General features: G+C 35.7%; 1 protein-coding gene across 8 annotated transcripts in view; it reads left to right on the forward strand.

The window, feature by feature from the left end:
* MAP2K5 (mitogen-activated protein kinase kinase 5) overlaps positions 1-16,752 on the forward strand; it is a 270,804-nt gene that overhangs the window by 112,751 nt on the left and 141,301 nt on the right. For all 8 annotated transcript variants that reach the window (XM_040493071.1, XM_040493070.1, XM_040493073.1 and 5 more), the window contains exons 12-13: positions 8,161-8,222; positions 14,961-15,009. In XM_040493071.1, the coding sequence (XP_040349005.1) occupies positions 8,161-8,222; positions 14,961-15,009 (111 nt within the window). The remainder of the gene's footprint in view (positions 1-8,160; positions 8,223-14,960; positions 15,010-16,752) is intronic.

The raw sequence follows: 16,752 nt of genomic DNA on the forward strand, positions 1-16,752 counted from the left end.
TCTTTCCATAATTTGGCTATTGTTGATAATGTTCCTATGAACATAGGGGTGCATATATCTTTTCAAATTAGCATTTTTGTATTGTTTGGGTAGATACCCAGTAGTGGAATTACTGGATCATATGGTAATTCTGTTTTTAATTTTTTTTTTTTTTTGAGGAAACTCCATTGTTTTCTACAGTGGCTCTACCTATTTATATTCTCACCAACAGTGCAAGAGGGTTCCTTTTTCTCTACATCCTCACCAACACTTGGTGTTTCTTGTGCTCTTGATTTTAGCTGTTCTGACAGGTGTGAAGTATTATCTCATTGTAGTTTTGGTTTGCATTTCCCTGATTGTGAGTGATGTTGAGCATCTTTTCATGTGTCTGCTGGCCATCTGGATGTCTTCTTTGCAGAAATGTCTGTTCATGTCTTCTGCCCATTCTTAATTGGCTTATTTGTTATTTAGGTGTTGATTTGTATAAGTTTTTTATATATTTTGGATACTGACCCTTTTTTGGTATGTCATTTGCAAATATTTGCAAATATCTTCTGTAGGTTGCCTTCTAGTTTTGTTGATTATTTCCTTCGCTATGCAGAAACTTTTTATTTTGATGGAGTCCCAATAGTTTATTTTTGCTTTTATTTCCCTTACGTCAGGGGACATATGTAGAAAAATGTTGCCATGGTCAGTGTCAGAGACCCTACTTCTTGTGTTCTGGGACTTTTATGGTTTCAGGTCTCACGTTTAGGTGTTTAATTCATTTTGAATTTATTTTTGTATATGGTATAACGAAGTAGTCCAGTTTCTTTTGCATGTTGCTGTCCAGTTTTGTTGAAGAGACTGTCTTTTTCCCATTGGATATTCTTTCCTGCTTTGTCAAAGATTAAGTGACCATATAATTGTGGGTTTATTTCTGGGTTTTCTATTCTGTTCTATTTTGATACCAGTACCATACTGCTTTGGTTACTACAGCTTTGCAGTACAGCTGGAAGTCTGGAACTGTGATACCTCCAGCTTTTTTTTTTTTTTTTTTTTTTTTGTCAAAATTGCTTTGGCAATTTGGGGTTTTTTGTGGTTGCACATACATTTTAGGATTTTTTTTGCTCTAGTTTTGTGAAAAATTTTGTTGGTATTTTGATAAGGATTGCATTAAATCTGTAGATTGCTTTGTTAATTACTTTTATAATATTTGTTCTTCCAGTCCATGAGCATGGAATGTCTTACACACAGAACATTCTCCAGAATAGATCACGTATTAGGCCACAAAACAAGTCTTAACAAATTAAAAAAGATCTTGCATGTTTTCTGACTACAATGCTATGAAACTAGAAATCAACCACAAGAAAAAATCTGGAAAGACTGCAAATACATGGTGGTTAAATAACATGCTACTAAACAATGAACTGATCAACTGAGAAATCAAAGAAGAAATCTAAAAGTACATGGAAACAAATGAAAATGAAAACACAGTGGTTCAAATGGGATGCAGCAAAAGTGTTTCTAAGAGGGAAGTTTATAGCAGTACAGGCCCACCTCAAGAAGTAAAAAGAAATCTCAAACAACCTAACCTTACACCTAAAGGAGTTAGAAAAAAAGAACAACAAACAAACCCCAAAACTAGCAGAAGGAAAGAAATAATAAAATTAAAGCAGAAATAAATGATATAGAAACTAAAAAAGCAAAAACAATAGGACAGATAAATGAAACCAGGAGCTAGTTCTTTGAAAATATAAACAAAATTCATGAACCTCTAGCCAGTCTCATCAAAAAAAACAAAGAGACAGGACACAAATAAATAAAATTACAAATGAAAGAGGAGAAATAACAACCAACACTACAGAAATACAGTTGTAAGAGAATACTCTGAAAAGCCTAGAGGAAATGGATAAATTTTTAGAAATATATAATCTACCAAAGCTGCAGCAGGAAGGAAAAAAAATTGAGTAGACCAGTTACAAGCAGGGAGATTAAATCAGTAATCAAAAAACTCCCAATGAACAGAAGTCCAGGACCAGTTTCTCAAGCGAATTCTACCAAACATTTAAAGAAGAGTTAAGGGGCGCCTGGGTGGCGCAGTCGGTTAAGCATCCGACTTCAGCCAGGTCACGATCTCGCGGTCCGTGAGTTCGAGCCCCGCATCGGGCTCTGGGCTGATGGCTCAGAGCCTGGAGCCTGTTTCCGATTCTGTGTCTCCCTCTCTCTCTGCCCCTCCCCCGTTCATGCTCTGTCTCTCTCTGTCCCAAAAATAAATAAAAACGTTGAAAAAAAAAATTAAAAAAATAAAAAAATAAAAAAAAATAAAGAAGAGTTAATACCTACCCTTCTCAAACTATTCCAAAAATATAGAAGAGAATGGGAAAATTCAGTCTATAAGGCCAGTGTTACCCTGATACCAAAACCAGATAATGACAACACAAAAAACAGAACTACAGGCAAATATCTCTGATGAACATAGATGCTAAAATCCTTGAGAAAATACTGGCAAACTGAATCCAACAATACATTTTAAAAATCGTTTGCCACAGTCCAGTGGGATTTATCCCCAGTATGTAAGGGTGAATTCAGTATTTGTAAATCAAAGTGATACATCACATCAATAAGAGAAAGGATGAAAACCATATGATGATTTCAATAGATACAGAAAAAGCATTTGACAAAGTACAACATCCATTCATGGTAAAAACTCTCAACAGAGTAGGTTTAGAGAGAACACACCTCAACATGATAAAGCCTGTATATGAAAAACCTAAAGCAAACATTATACTAAATGGTGAAAAACTGAATGCTTTTCCCCTAGAGTCTGAAAGACAGGGATGCCCACTCTGACCACTTTTATTCAACATAGCACTGGAAGTCATAGCCATAGCAATCAGACAAGAAAAAGAAATAAAAGACATCCAAATCAAGCAAGGAAGAAGCAAAACTTTCACTATTTGCAGATGACATGATACTATACATAGAAAACCACCAAAAAACTACTAGAACTGATAAATGAATTCAGTAAAGTCACAGGATACAAAATCAATGTGCATTTCTATATACTAATGGAGCAGCAAAAGAGAAATTAAGAAAACAATCTCATTTACATTGCACCAAAAATAGTAAGATACCTAGGAAGAAACCTAACCAAAGAGGTAAAAGACCTCTATTGTGAAAACTGTAAAACACTGATGAAAAAATTGAAGATACACATTTTTAATATATTAAGTCCTTATCTTAAAACATTCACTTGGGGCGCCTGGGTGGCGCAGTCGGTTAAGCGTCCAACTTCAGCCAGGTCACGATCTCGCGGTCCGTGAGTTCGAGCCCCGCGTCGGGCTCTGGGCTGATGGCTCAGAGCCTGGAGCCTGTTTCCGATTCTGTGTCTCCCTCTCTCTCGGCCCCTCCCCCGTTCATGCTCTGTCTCTCTCTGTCCCAAAAATAAATAAACGTTGGAAAAAAAAAATTTTAAAAACATTCACTTTGCAGCCTATATTTAAATCTCTGTTTTGAGGCAACTTCTTTCTAGACTTGAGCTGCCTAAAGCCGCTCTCTTACTGCTGCTTGATGGCTTCCCTTACTCCACGCTAATCAGTCCCAGAACACTAAAATTTTCCACTTTTTACATTTAGCTCTCCATTTCTTATCTTTCTGTTATTTCCCACATCAACTATCCTAAAATTTTATTACCCTCTTCCAGATCTGACCTCCTTTCTCCTTCAAAGATAATGAAGACTTTCAGGTATGAGCTCTCACAATTCCTTGCTCTTCCATTATCCATCTGTAGCTTAGCACAAGTAAGCCAACATGATCCTCCTTGCACATGAAGGGCTGCATAAGGTTAGTCCCTCCACATGTGCATACACTTAGTGAAATTCTCTCCATCCCTCAACCTCTTTCTTTTGTATCTTCATTCTCTATAATACAGCAAAATGTACCCAAAAAATATTTGGACCAGAAGCTGTGTACCACACTCTATCATTTCTTCTATTCCCTTCCCTTGCAATTAAGCTTCTTGACAATTTTCTCCCAACCCTAGTACTATTCCTTTAGTGTAGATTCTCACTCTCTATTTTAATCTCATATTAGTCATCTATATCCAGATATTTATTGAACACTTTCCTTCAGACACAGTTCTCAACCTGGGGACACAAACAGTAAATAGGACTTAATTCCTGTCATTATGGAACTTAAATTCTAGAAGGGGAGCCTGAGAAGAGACATCTAGTACATTCTCAGAGAGAGTTAAGTAAGTCTCATTGGAACATAAAGCACTCTAGATGATGACTAATAGGAGAGGAGGTGCTAGATAGGATGGTCAGGGATGGCTTTTTTATGGGAGTGACATTTTAGCAGATTTTAATGTCAATGAGCCACTCACGGAAGGTCATGGGGAACATCTTTGAGGAAGACAGAGTATCTGTTATAAATACTCCAAGGTAGGAGCAAGCTTGGTATAATGACGGCCCCACAGGAAGGCCAAAATGACTAGTGAGTATTGATGGGAGGACCTGGGACCAGAGAGGGGGCCAAAGAAGTAAGTAGAAGCTACACTGTGTAGGCCTTATAGAGCATGTAAGGAATTTGTGTTTTCATCTGAATTAAGATGCCACTGGAAGTGTTCAAGTAGGGGACTGATGTGATATGCCTTCTCATTAAGTAAAACTAAATCTACTCAGAAATGCTCAAATATAGCTTCTCAGAATATATGCCCATGTTTTTGGATTACTGTCATTGGAACAAATTTTTTTCCTCAAAAACCCATGTTGCAGAGAAAGAAAAGGAGTATCAAGTACTCCTTTGAGTCCTTGAAACAAAGGGCTCTTTATTTTTACAAGTAGCAGAGTCTAGGAGAGCTTCTTCTGAAATTTTTGCTTATGGCTCCAGATTTTAATTTTATTAGTATTAATAATAATCATGGTCATTTTAAGAAAATTTTGGGATTAATATGACAGTATTGTTGCTTCTCATTCATTAACTACATATTTGCGTTTTATCCTACATTCAGGGCACTACTTTATGTTTAGTCCTGTGTTAGGTTAAACACAGACCTCACAGCCATGAGTCCTTTTTGCTTAGTTGCATGAAAATGATGGCCCTAATTCATCTAGAGAAACATATAGTTTGGTAGTTGAGATGGGTTCTTTTGCTAATTTGTTAGCACTCTTCCTCCTGGTTCCTATGATGGATTGTAGCATGAAATGAAATGACTTGCTAGGGGTGATCTGAGGCCAGAGAATACAGAGAAGTGACAGGTCACAGAAAGCAAACCAGTGACGTCACCTTGGAATCATGAATAAAAGGTTTAAACCAACTGTGTAACATAGAAATGAGTTTCTAAATGCCTTGAATACCAGTGTCTCAACTAAGATTAAACTGTCTGAGTGTGTCATGGTAATATCACATTACATTAAACTGTAAAAAGTTCACATGTGATTCTCAAGCTCAATGATGTTACAGGGAAACCTTTTAAATGTTTGCAGTTCTGGGAGTTCAAAGGCCAAGACCTTTCCTGAGCTCTCCCATCAACTGACTCACAGCCATGACTAGAAAACTTACTTTCTGGGAGTCACTTTTTCCCATTTGTCGAATAAAGTCATTGGACTGTTCTTTAATGTCCCTCTAGCACTAATGTTGGGTGATATATGATGAGTCTAAGAATTGCCTTTTTGGGATAGGCCTGAAGGATAGAGATGATAGTAAAACTCAGTGAAAATTAAACTGTAAACTCTGTCATTTTTAGGCTAAGACTTATTTAGTTGCACAAAGAGAACTACTAAAGCTTAATAGGAACTCTTGATTCTGAGTGGATCTGCCAGATCCTTTTTTTTGCCTCTGACAGTTATCTCTAATGATTATGTCAAGGACAGGATGGATCTGTGATGACACGAAGCCAGTATGTAAAGATTTACCCATGTGGATGGCTAAGAAGAGTGGGATATAACTGAGATTAAATGGATATTTACAAAAACCAGTGAAATACCTCAAAATGAGATTCTTTTTTGGCTTGTTCTGCCAATAAGAGTAGTAATGTAATCTTTGGCTTTTTGGTTTAGACTGTTGTCTGTTATCTGTTTAGCCAATTAAATCCTGATTTGCATCTTATGTATATATATATTTTTAAAAAAAGCATCTCCTGTTAGGACTTCTTACTAGTCTATGTGAATGAATTTGCACCTCCTAGTTTTGAGCCAGTCAAGCTGTTCACTTCACAAGGGATTGGTCTAGTAAACTGCATTTGTCAGTCTTCCAAATACCAGCATGTAAAGCTCCTTGCAACTGCCAATTCTTCTGAAAGATCAATGAGAACATGAAATGTTTTCTTAACATATTTTCACTTTTATTGCATCTATCATAAAAATGCTATTTAAGTAAATAAAGATGGTTCAGTTCATTGCAGAAGTGTCTTTTTTTTTTTTTTTTTTTTTCATTATCTTCCAGGGAACACTCATAGCCAAAGCATAAAGTTTAGTCACACTGTGGTTTTCCAGCTTCTTGTAAGAATCTGGAAACTACAAGCCAGTTACCTAAGGAAGTGATCGTTTTTCTATTGTAAACAGAATAAATACAAAGTCAGTAGCTTTATATATATGCAATATATATATATATATATATAATTTGTTTTCATAGGAAAAAAAAATTTTTTTCTGATGTTCAGCTTTAGGAAAATTTGACATATAAAAATATTCATATCTGTGAAATATACTTAACTGCATTTCAAAACAGTAACATGCTCCATTTTAGTATCATATGAGGCATACTTAGAAATCATCCAGTAGTAAAGTAGGTAAATATGAATTTTTAGCCTTTGATTGAAATGGAAATTATTTTTCAAATATCCTGGATAATTCCTTTATAGAACTGAAAGACTAAACCTCAACTTGACTCAAAGAAAGGTTATTACCTGTTGTTAAGTAGGTCTCATACAATCATATTGTTAACATGAGCGAGGTAGTGGTTCTTTGCATATCTTTCCGAAAATCTGTGAGATTGGAAATTTAACAATTGTACCCAAATTTATACCTGCAAATGAATATTGTTTCCTTTAAAATACTTGTCGAGCATAAGAGACTCTTAAAAACTGAGAACAAACTGAGGGCTGATGGGAGGGTGGGTGATGGGTATTGAAGAGGGCATCTTTTGGGATGAGCACTGGGTGTTGTATGGGAAACAATTTGACAATAAATTTCATATATTAAAAAATAATAAATAAATAAATAAATAAATAAATAAATAAAATACTTGCCGAGGAAAGTTGTGCGGTTATTTCAGTGATGTTATTGTTGGCTGCGGTCCCTTCTTTTGAAACTGCTTTCAGAGCAGTTCTACCTATCTAGTGAGGTTCGCAGTGATTTTAATTTACCCGCATGTTCATCTGATAGATATTTATCAAGTAGCTGCTATCTTCTAGTTGTACTAATTTCTAGGTTGATGAAAACTTAAAACCAGCAAACAATGTGGCCCTTCATTTCCTATGTGCACAGTCTAATGGTTTTGGTTTTTGGAACTGCCAGAAGCTGGATTTGGTAAAGATGAAGGATGGTAGTGAATACCGTTTCAGTGACAAATAGGACACAAGGAGATTGGTTTTTCTTTTTTTTACTTCATAAAGTGGTTTTCAAAGTGGTATCAAAGAGAATTTAAAAAGCAAACAAAACCCATTTTGAACCAAGGATCTTTGGAATAGATTGATTGCTTGTCTTGGTACTTAATTTGAAGGGCAGTATTCATTAGACAGATGTCAGTATTACTACTTTATTAGTTTTTATGTGTATTTTGGTCCGTATATTCACCACCTTTTGTTTGGTTAATGTGAAAATTCTAAGATGATCCTGGTTTACATTTGAGAGTAAGGTAGATACCTGAATGTGGTTGAGCTGTTGACCTTTAGTTTTGAGTATGTATTTAAGTTTATGTAAAGTGCAGAGTCTTGTGCTGCCCTTGACTAGTTTCTTTCAGTTTTCACAGGTAGGCGATTGTACTTAGAAATAAAATGGAGATACCTAATTATGCTTCATCTGGAAGTATGCTATTATGTTATAAATAAAATTGGACTAAAAACCAATTCTACCATAGACATCCAATGCATAACGTAAGAAGAAAAAAAATATTCTCCCAATGAATGCACAGAGGAGGGGCCCAATGCAATGTTCTGGTAGTTTTATTTATAATAATGAAACATATCTGTCTCTACAGGAGGATCTTTGGATGTATATAGAAAAATTCCAGAGCATGTCCTTGGAAGAATTGCAATAGCAGTGAGTATATATGGCTTCCGCCTTATGAAATTTGGATGATTTAATTTTTCTAGTCAAACCTGTTCTCCTTATATACTCAGAATATTGTGTTCTTTTTCTTCAATCCCTGTTGACTTGCAGGGCCTTCTTAACTCTTCTTTTCTTGTCATTTTTGTGTTTTCTTCTTTTATAGACCAAACCACAATAATAACATAGTCACAGGACATCCTTCAGGCTTATGGGTGTTGTGACCTATTGTACTTTCTTGTGTTTGCAGAGACCTTAGTACACTTGTTAGCCAGTAAAATTTCCAGGTTCTTTAACAAGAAAGTTGTTTAGGGGACATTTTGTAGTTACAGGCATATAATTAGAAAATACTTTCAGAGTCAAAATTATTAAAATAAAACTACTTATAAGAAAAACACGACTTTATTCTTAAAGATTTTTGAAGACTTTTTGTGTTTTTGGTTTTTAATTTTTTTTACCAAGTATATCTAGGAATTCATTCCCTTTGTGATTAAAAGCAGATTTTCTGTTTTCTGAATACACAAATAAATTGACACAATATGTCAACTCAGCTAACATTACTATATAAACTCCAGATTTCAAATTTGGAATAATGTAGACTACACAGTGTCGAAGAGAAGTCACGAGGTGGTGGAATAGTAAACAGTTGCTAATCTAAAGGTACTCTGATAACTTAAGCAGTTTAATGCAGAACAAAGCGATTATACCATGTACCATTTAATTAAATGGCTGATTTTCACATTCATTATACATCAGACTGACAACTCAGATCCTTTAATCCAACACGGACACTTATTTAGTCTTAGTTCATTGTAATTCACAGCTTTCCTTTCTTCTTTCTAATTATTAGTATGAACTGCCCAGGGTGATGAGAACTTTCTTTTCTGATGCTATTGCTAAGTAGCTTCTAATCTACATGTTTAGGTAGATTAGTTTAGTATGAAATTTGAGTACTTAAATCACTATTTTAGATGAAAATAAAAATGTTTCATTTCCTCTTTTAATCTCAGAAGGGAATGAATGCTTTGTGGCTTTTGGCAGTTCTTGGCTCTAAAGTTTAATAACACGTATAATAAAGGGCAAAAAAAGGCAAAGGTACCAAATGAAAAGGAAAAAAGTATATGAGTTCTGTATACTCACTTATGTGTTGAACTTGGCTAAAATAGGAATCTGCTTTCTTCTGTTAGAGAAGCATGTTCTTCCTGGACTTCATAAATCTTACCTCCCTCTTGTGTAGGGCATCCACACAAGGCCATTGTTCTTTTCATTTCTACTGGCGTGAGAAGCCTGTGAAGTGAATGGAGTCAGCAAAAATAATAATAATAATAATTCGGTTTCAAATACCAGGTTTACCTATTGGGTAATTGAAAATACGGCAAAAATTATTTTAGTGAAAGGCACTCAAAATAAGCACTAGCCCAAAGCATTGTTTACATTTGCCCTTACATTTTTTAAAATTAGGGTTTTTTTCCCCTAATATGTGTCCAATTTCTTTAGCTTTTATGGCTCATCAGGTCATAGTAATGAAAACTGCCTGTGGCCAGAATAAAAGAAATGCTTTTGATAATTTTGCTCTTCATCTACTACTTTCTATAAACTCTGCTGGGGCCTAAACTTGTATAATGCCTCCCAAGTGTATTTTTTTTGTTTCATGTAATTTGAGTAGGCTACAAACAACTAATCCTGTGTTGCAGCTGACAAACACAAGTGGAAGCATTCTCCCAGTTAAAATAAGACTAGCAACTTGATGGTTTCCAGGTCAGGGTTTGTAAAAGTAAATAAATACTCTCATAGCCTGACTGGGTTCCTGGTATCCTTAGTTGTTTCTCCTCTAGTATTGTGAAGACAGAGCATCATCTTCTGTTCCCTTGGGTTCCCTCAGTGAGGCCAAGGAAGCACGTGTGTGCTCTTGCCAAGTCAGAAGCAACAGAATCAGATGAGAGAAGAGGGAAATGGGTGCATGTTGAATACCTCCTGTGCCAATTGTTGATACGTATTTTATGTATAAATTTTATGTCATTTAATCTTTATAGCAAACTCTGTAACATGTAGGTTATTGAACATATTTTATACATGGCAAGATGAGATTTAGAGAAGTTCAAGTTACCTACAACTAATCAGTAATAATTTGAACCCAGGGCTGTTTCACTCCAGACCCCATGCTTTTTCACGCTGCTTTCCTAAGAGAAGGAGAAAAAAGGGGAGGAAGGACTGAAAGGGAGAACAAGGGTACAAAGAAAAGAAAAAAGGAAAAAAGGAGAAGTACATAAGACAGTAATGGAGTGACACATACAATTGCTTCAGATTCTTTTCATGTCTTAGAACCATATGTAGGCACCTCTCCCACCCCCAATTAACTTTATTTTCCAGGTTCTAATAATCTGGCATGCTGTGGAGGTCCAAAGATCCAAGGTTCATTATAGGATGGCCCCCTGTCAGCCTTGATGATATGTTGTTCAAATTTTCTCTTGTAGGATATATGGCAAGAGGATATAAAAAAAAATTAATATAAACTGGCTGATTTCAGCTTCTAGCTTGCTCAGTGATTTTTATCTGTTTTCCATTTGAATGTGGTCTCTGAGAAAGAGGAATGCCTTCTTGCCATTCCCTGCCATCTTGCACATTTTATTTTTCTTCTCATTTCTGAAGCAGTGACACTGTGTACTGTATTTTGAGTGCTAATGTTGATGGAAGTTGTCCCTGAAAGGATGTGCACTTGACATGTCAAGGAGTGAGTGATTGACAGCAGATATAAGTACTTTTAGTGTCAAGGCTTTGTCAAGTCATTGTTGTGAAACCCAGCCTACTGAATACCAATAATACCCTCTAGATTTTCAATGGACAGATTTCTAGCTCTCCATATACTGCTTTTCATATACTTCTAAAGGAAAATGTGTATTTTGACAAAGTTGGAAGAGTGACATATTCTTTTGAATCACTAACAAGATTTATAATTTTAGCAAGTGTCATACAATCAGTATTTGTTTTACTTTTTTCCTGCCTGATCTGAATATATAATGGTTTGCCTTCCCCTTGTGTGTTTTCTGGTTATTCATCTTTTTTGTGGACTGATTTTTAGTGGTGAACCATCTTTGATGGGAAGGTTTTATAATATGCAACTAACCTTATAAGTTGAAAAGCTTAACCCTATTTCCCAGCTCAGAGGTGATTATTTCCATGCCAAATAAGATAGCCTTATCCTACTACTCAAAGAGAAAATTGTTTTCATTATTGATGTTATTTTAATAAACATTTAAGGAAATATTTTTGTCTTATTTCCTCCTCCTATTGGTTGCCATTTTACTATTTTGGTAGTTTCTTTTTCTTTTTTTCTTTCTTTTTTTTTACTATCTTACTGTCTAGAACATATGTGTTTTATTGTAATGCCACTTTTTCCAAATCCTGGAAGAAATGATTTGCTATAAATATATATTCTGTTCTCTTAAAACAGACAAACTTATCATGGAAATAATCATACCTTGCTAGCAAATCTTTCAGGAGTACATCCCTCTCTAAGAAAACAATGAAAATACGTTAATTTCTGCTCAGCATTAATTGATGTAGATTTTACCTTCTTCTAGATCTTTAGTATTTAGAAATTGGGTTTCTTCCTGTGCATTTCTGTTTTTAGAATTGCTCATAGTCTTTCTTGATCAACTAAACTCCTTGTGTATTTAGCTCTAGGCTTCTTTTCATCATTTTCAAAAATACATAAATCACTCAGTTACTCCTCATAATGGTAGATTTCCTTGTTCTTATACTCCTGACTCACCTAAAATGTTCTAATATGATGAGTACTTTTAAATTCTTGAGCAAATTTTGAGTGATAGTGGTTCATGCATTGTTTCTGATATGTAATTATGAATGGTCAACCTTGAAATTGTTAAATTCACGCTCATCTGCATACAGGGTCAGTGGGTGTGAATAAAAACATGTGCTTCCCCTTTTATAACAATTTCTATATAAAGATTTTTACAAAAGATTAGTGATTAAACTTCCCACATAGAAGGTAGCACTTGTAACCCACATACTTAGGGTCTTAGAAACATTTTTTTTTCCAGAATCTTATTTGACTATTCTTAACACAGGCTGTTCAATCAAAAATCCAATCTAATGTGAATGTTTTTATTTTCTCACTTTATTTTCTTGCCCTGCCCTTTCAGTATTTTCTAGGTGAGTCTACACTTGCACCTGCCAGACTGGCTTGTGAGGCTGATCATCTTGATATACTTTGTTCTTTCCTACCCTAATATCATTTAAAACATTTTTTTAGAAACTTTTTTTAAACTATTTTAAACTTACAGAAAAGTTGTAAGATGCTTCCTCCAGATTTCCCAGTTGTCAACAGTTAACTACGTTTGGTTTTAAAAATACGCACAACCACACACACACACACACACACACACATACACACACACCCCTTGGTTTGAGAGCGTAATTCATTCTGGAAACATGCTTGTAATCCAAAGCACTTGTATATCAAAGTGAATTTCCCCATAAGAAATAATGTAAACTCAGATGATTTGTTCTACAACCCCAAAATATTCATATAAGAATGATTACAAGGGGCACCTGGGTGCCTCACAGTTGGTTAAGTGTCCAGCTCAGAGCCTGGAGCCCACTTTAGATTCTGTGCCCCACCCCCACTCACTCTCTGTCTCTCTCTCTGTGTCAAAACTAAATAAGCATTAAAAAATTATATTAAAAAGAGAATGATTATAATACTATAATGTAATACAAAATGTTAAAGAAAATAAAAAACATAAAGAAAAATAAATTAACCTGCACGTACCTTTGAAAACCTTCGTGGCTGGTATGAGGAAGACAAGAGAGAGGAGGGTTATTGTGCAGGACAACTTCCACTATCACTAATGGAATCACTGCTATCTATTGGCTGAATGGAATCTTTTTCTGCATGGGGGCCATTGTATATGCTCTCACAGATGTTGACTACAGTACAATGTTAAAAAACTCTTGTCAGACACTGTATTTAGTGTAACTGGCAATAAAACAGCAGAGGAAAGGGTCTATATCTGCAGGCAGCCTGACCTAGAATGAAGCAAAGCATCCCTAAACTTACTCTTGTATGGAAAAGCAAAGGACTGTCCATAGGTGCTTTGAAATGACCAAAAATACACAAGTGCCAGTTGTGGGCACCTTCCAATGTTCTGAAAAATCACTGACTTCTGCCAAACACTGTGGCCTGAGACCGAGCATCTGAGCATGGGAGACGATCACCCACGATCCTGCAGTGGGAGAGAGTGAGAGCCTTTGGCTCAGTCGTGATCATGTGATGTTCGGTGTCAGATACTACTCGTATTGCAAGACATCGCTCGTTTATTGAGTTAAAATTTATTAGAAATGTTTGCTTGTCTTGTCGAACATTCATAGGACAAGTTACAATCTAAGGTTTTACTGTATGTATATATATATATATATATATGTATATGTATATATGTATATGTATATGTGTGTGTATGTGTGTATATATACATTTACATATATATGTGTGTGTATGTATGTATTTTTTTCCCTGTAACATTTGAGAGTAAGTTGCAGACGTCATGACCCTTTACCCGTAAATACTTAAGGTGTATATTTCTTGAGAATAAGGGTATTCTCTCACATCCTTGCTGTATACTGATCAAAATCAGGAAATTAGCAATGGTACAATACTATTATATAATCAACAGTCCTGACTTAGATTTTGACAGTTGTCCAGTAATACCCTTTATAGACCAAAAGAAAAAAATTTCTTGTCCGGCATCCAGTTTAGGATTATATACTGCATTTAGTTGTCATGTCTCTGGTCTCTGTTAACTTGGAGTAGTCTCAGTGTTTCTTTGTCTTTCCTGACCTTGATTTTTTGGAAGAGTACATGGCCCCAACACTTTGGTTGTATATTTTTATCCTGGCCTGAACACTTTCTTCTCTTTTCATCACATCAGTTGAATCTGTTTCTTAGGGCCCAGAACTTTAGTAAAGCCTTCCTGAATACTGACAAGAAAAGCAATCCTGATTACTGACAGAGATTGCTTTCATTAGCCAACTTTTTAAAAATATCTTTCCTTGGTCTTAAAAGTCATGACTTTTTTTTTTTTTTTAGTTTATTTATTTTGAGAGACAGAGCAGAGGAGAAGCAGAGAGAGAGAGAGAGAGAGAGAGGGAGAGAGGGAGAGAGAGAGAGAGGGAGAGAGGGAGAGAGACAATCCCAGCAGGCTCCATGCTGTTAGCACGAAGCCTGATGTGGGGCTTGAACCCATGAACCATGAGATCGTGACCTGAGCTGAAACCAAGAGTTGGACGCTTAACCAACTGAGCCACCCAGGCACCCCTTAAATGTCATGACTTTTTTAAAAATTCTGTGTATAAAAGTATAGGAAAAAAAATGAAAATCTTTGTCCCTTTTTCCTGTCCTTTTTTTCCCCCATCCATTCCACCACTGAGAACTTAGTAGATGTACTTCTAGGTCATTTTCCATGCACATACACTTATTTTTTTCATTAATCATGCCTTATCTTCAGAAAATTGAAAGCCCATTAGAGAAGAAACCTGTAGCTTATACATTTGGCATCCTCCAAGAACCTGGCACAGAAATGGGAGATGTTCAATAAATGTTTATTGGTTTTTAGAGTTTTAAAGGAAGAGTTATGGTTGATATGATTATATGTTTAAATATGGAAAGTTCCTGATAAAAATCATCATTGTACTGTTTCTCTTTCTTAAATTTAGGTTGTTAAAGGCCTTACCTATTTGTGGAGTTTAAAGATTTTACATAGAGGTATGTACTGAGCTTACGAGCTCTAACTTAATTTGACATTGAGTGCGGACCACTCCAGGATACCTTCATTTTAAAATACATGATCTGCTATTTAAGCCAGCTGATATATTTGGTAATCAAAAGATGGCTGCTTTCTAAATGTTTTTCTTATCTTCTCCTTCAACTACTTTGATTTAGATTATAAACTTGGTATTTTTGTAGATGTTTACCAAACACGTAAAGGTATTTCATAACATAGTATTTGAAAATGACAGGATCTTATTTTTAATCTTAACTCTAGTTAATGCAAAACCTTCACTTTCTATACAATTGCATCCCTTCCCCTTATTAACATTTTAGATATCATCATACACAGTTCCTTAAGAGATGGCTTCACATACCTTGAAAGGGAAACCTAAACAAGGAGTTGGTGAATGCATCAGAAATTAGTCTCTGGGTCTATTGACAGAACACTTGAGAAGAATGATCAATTAAATGAATGCTGCAAAACCAAGTTCCCGTTGTGTTTTCCAACATTTCCAAAATGTCTGAATTCATTTGGAGCAAATTATTAAGTGAGAAACAGACTATAGCAAAGCCACTTCTGGGCCTCATGTTACTGACAGTCCTGTTTAGTTTTACACATCTGCTCAGCCTTGCTTTATGCACATTTGGGGAATGCACCAGCATACACATTACATGTGATTAAAGGGACTTTTTTTTAAAAAAGGTATAAGCTTTGAGAGTGAGTAAACAACTGATGCCTTCAATTGTGCTATCACATCTGTCACTAAGGGTTGTTTTTTGTTGTGGCAGTTTTACTATCCTAGTGATTTCAGATTTCTTCCTAAATCCCTCGTCCCCTCTTGAAGAGGGTGTGTAAATTTTGACAAGCAAAACTTGCAGTTCTTGAAGGTATTTATGCAGATTAACTGGAATCATGATCCAAATTTTCCCTTAAAGCCAGTCCAGTCTATCTCTAGGGTGTAGTTGGTACAAAATGTAGATAGATGTAGGGAGAGTGAGCTGAGTTGTGTTAGTGTTACTTTTCCTGGGAAGAAATCATCATGTGAACACATCTGGTGGGTGAGAAAAAAGAAATGGAGCATTTTCAGCTCCAAGATTAAGAGAGAATGGTATTTAATATCACATGACCTGTATTGCTTCTGTTCCCTATACTCATTAACCCATAAAGTGGTTATGGCCATTTTAATAGAAGTTAACACAGTGGTCAGTTCTTGTCATTGTAGTGATCTTTATGGACATCTGCTATCCATTTGACAAAGGAAGTAAAGGAAGTCATCAATTCTCCATAGCAAAACCTTCATTAAAAGGACCTTGCCATGGAAATGCAAATGTTACTATTAAAGTGATCCTTAGGATCATCCTACACTGTGGACATACAGCATACTTCTGGCTTATAGTGAATTCTCCCTAGTCATAACTTTCTCTAGAAGGGTTCATAGTGGCACTAAGAACTATATATAGTGGATAGGGAAATACTGTTTTGTTATTCTGCAGTCATCGTTGGTTTTTCTTCTTTGCAATGATTGGTTTTAATTTCACCCTTTGTTTTGGAAAAATAATTGAATTTTTCTTTGAAAGATTATGCCTGGGATCTAAAAGTGAAGTCTAAGGTGTCTGTCAGATTCTCAGAACAACCATCTGTAATCACCTTGGCAAGTGTGGTTGACCACAGCCTCTCGGAGGCTGGTTGGTTCTTCCCAGCTCCGGATGCAGCTTGAGCAAAGAAAAGGTTCTTTG

The sequence above is a fragment of the Herpailurus yagouaroundi genome, unplaced genomic scaffold (genome assembly GCF_014898765.1).
Source record: "Herpailurus yagouaroundi ecotype Mexico unplaced genomic scaffold, PumYag 184, whole genome shotgun sequence".
In the NCBI taxonomy this organism is placed as follows: Eukaryota; Metazoa; Chordata; class Mammalia; order Carnivora; family Felidae; genus Herpailurus; species Herpailurus yagouaroundi.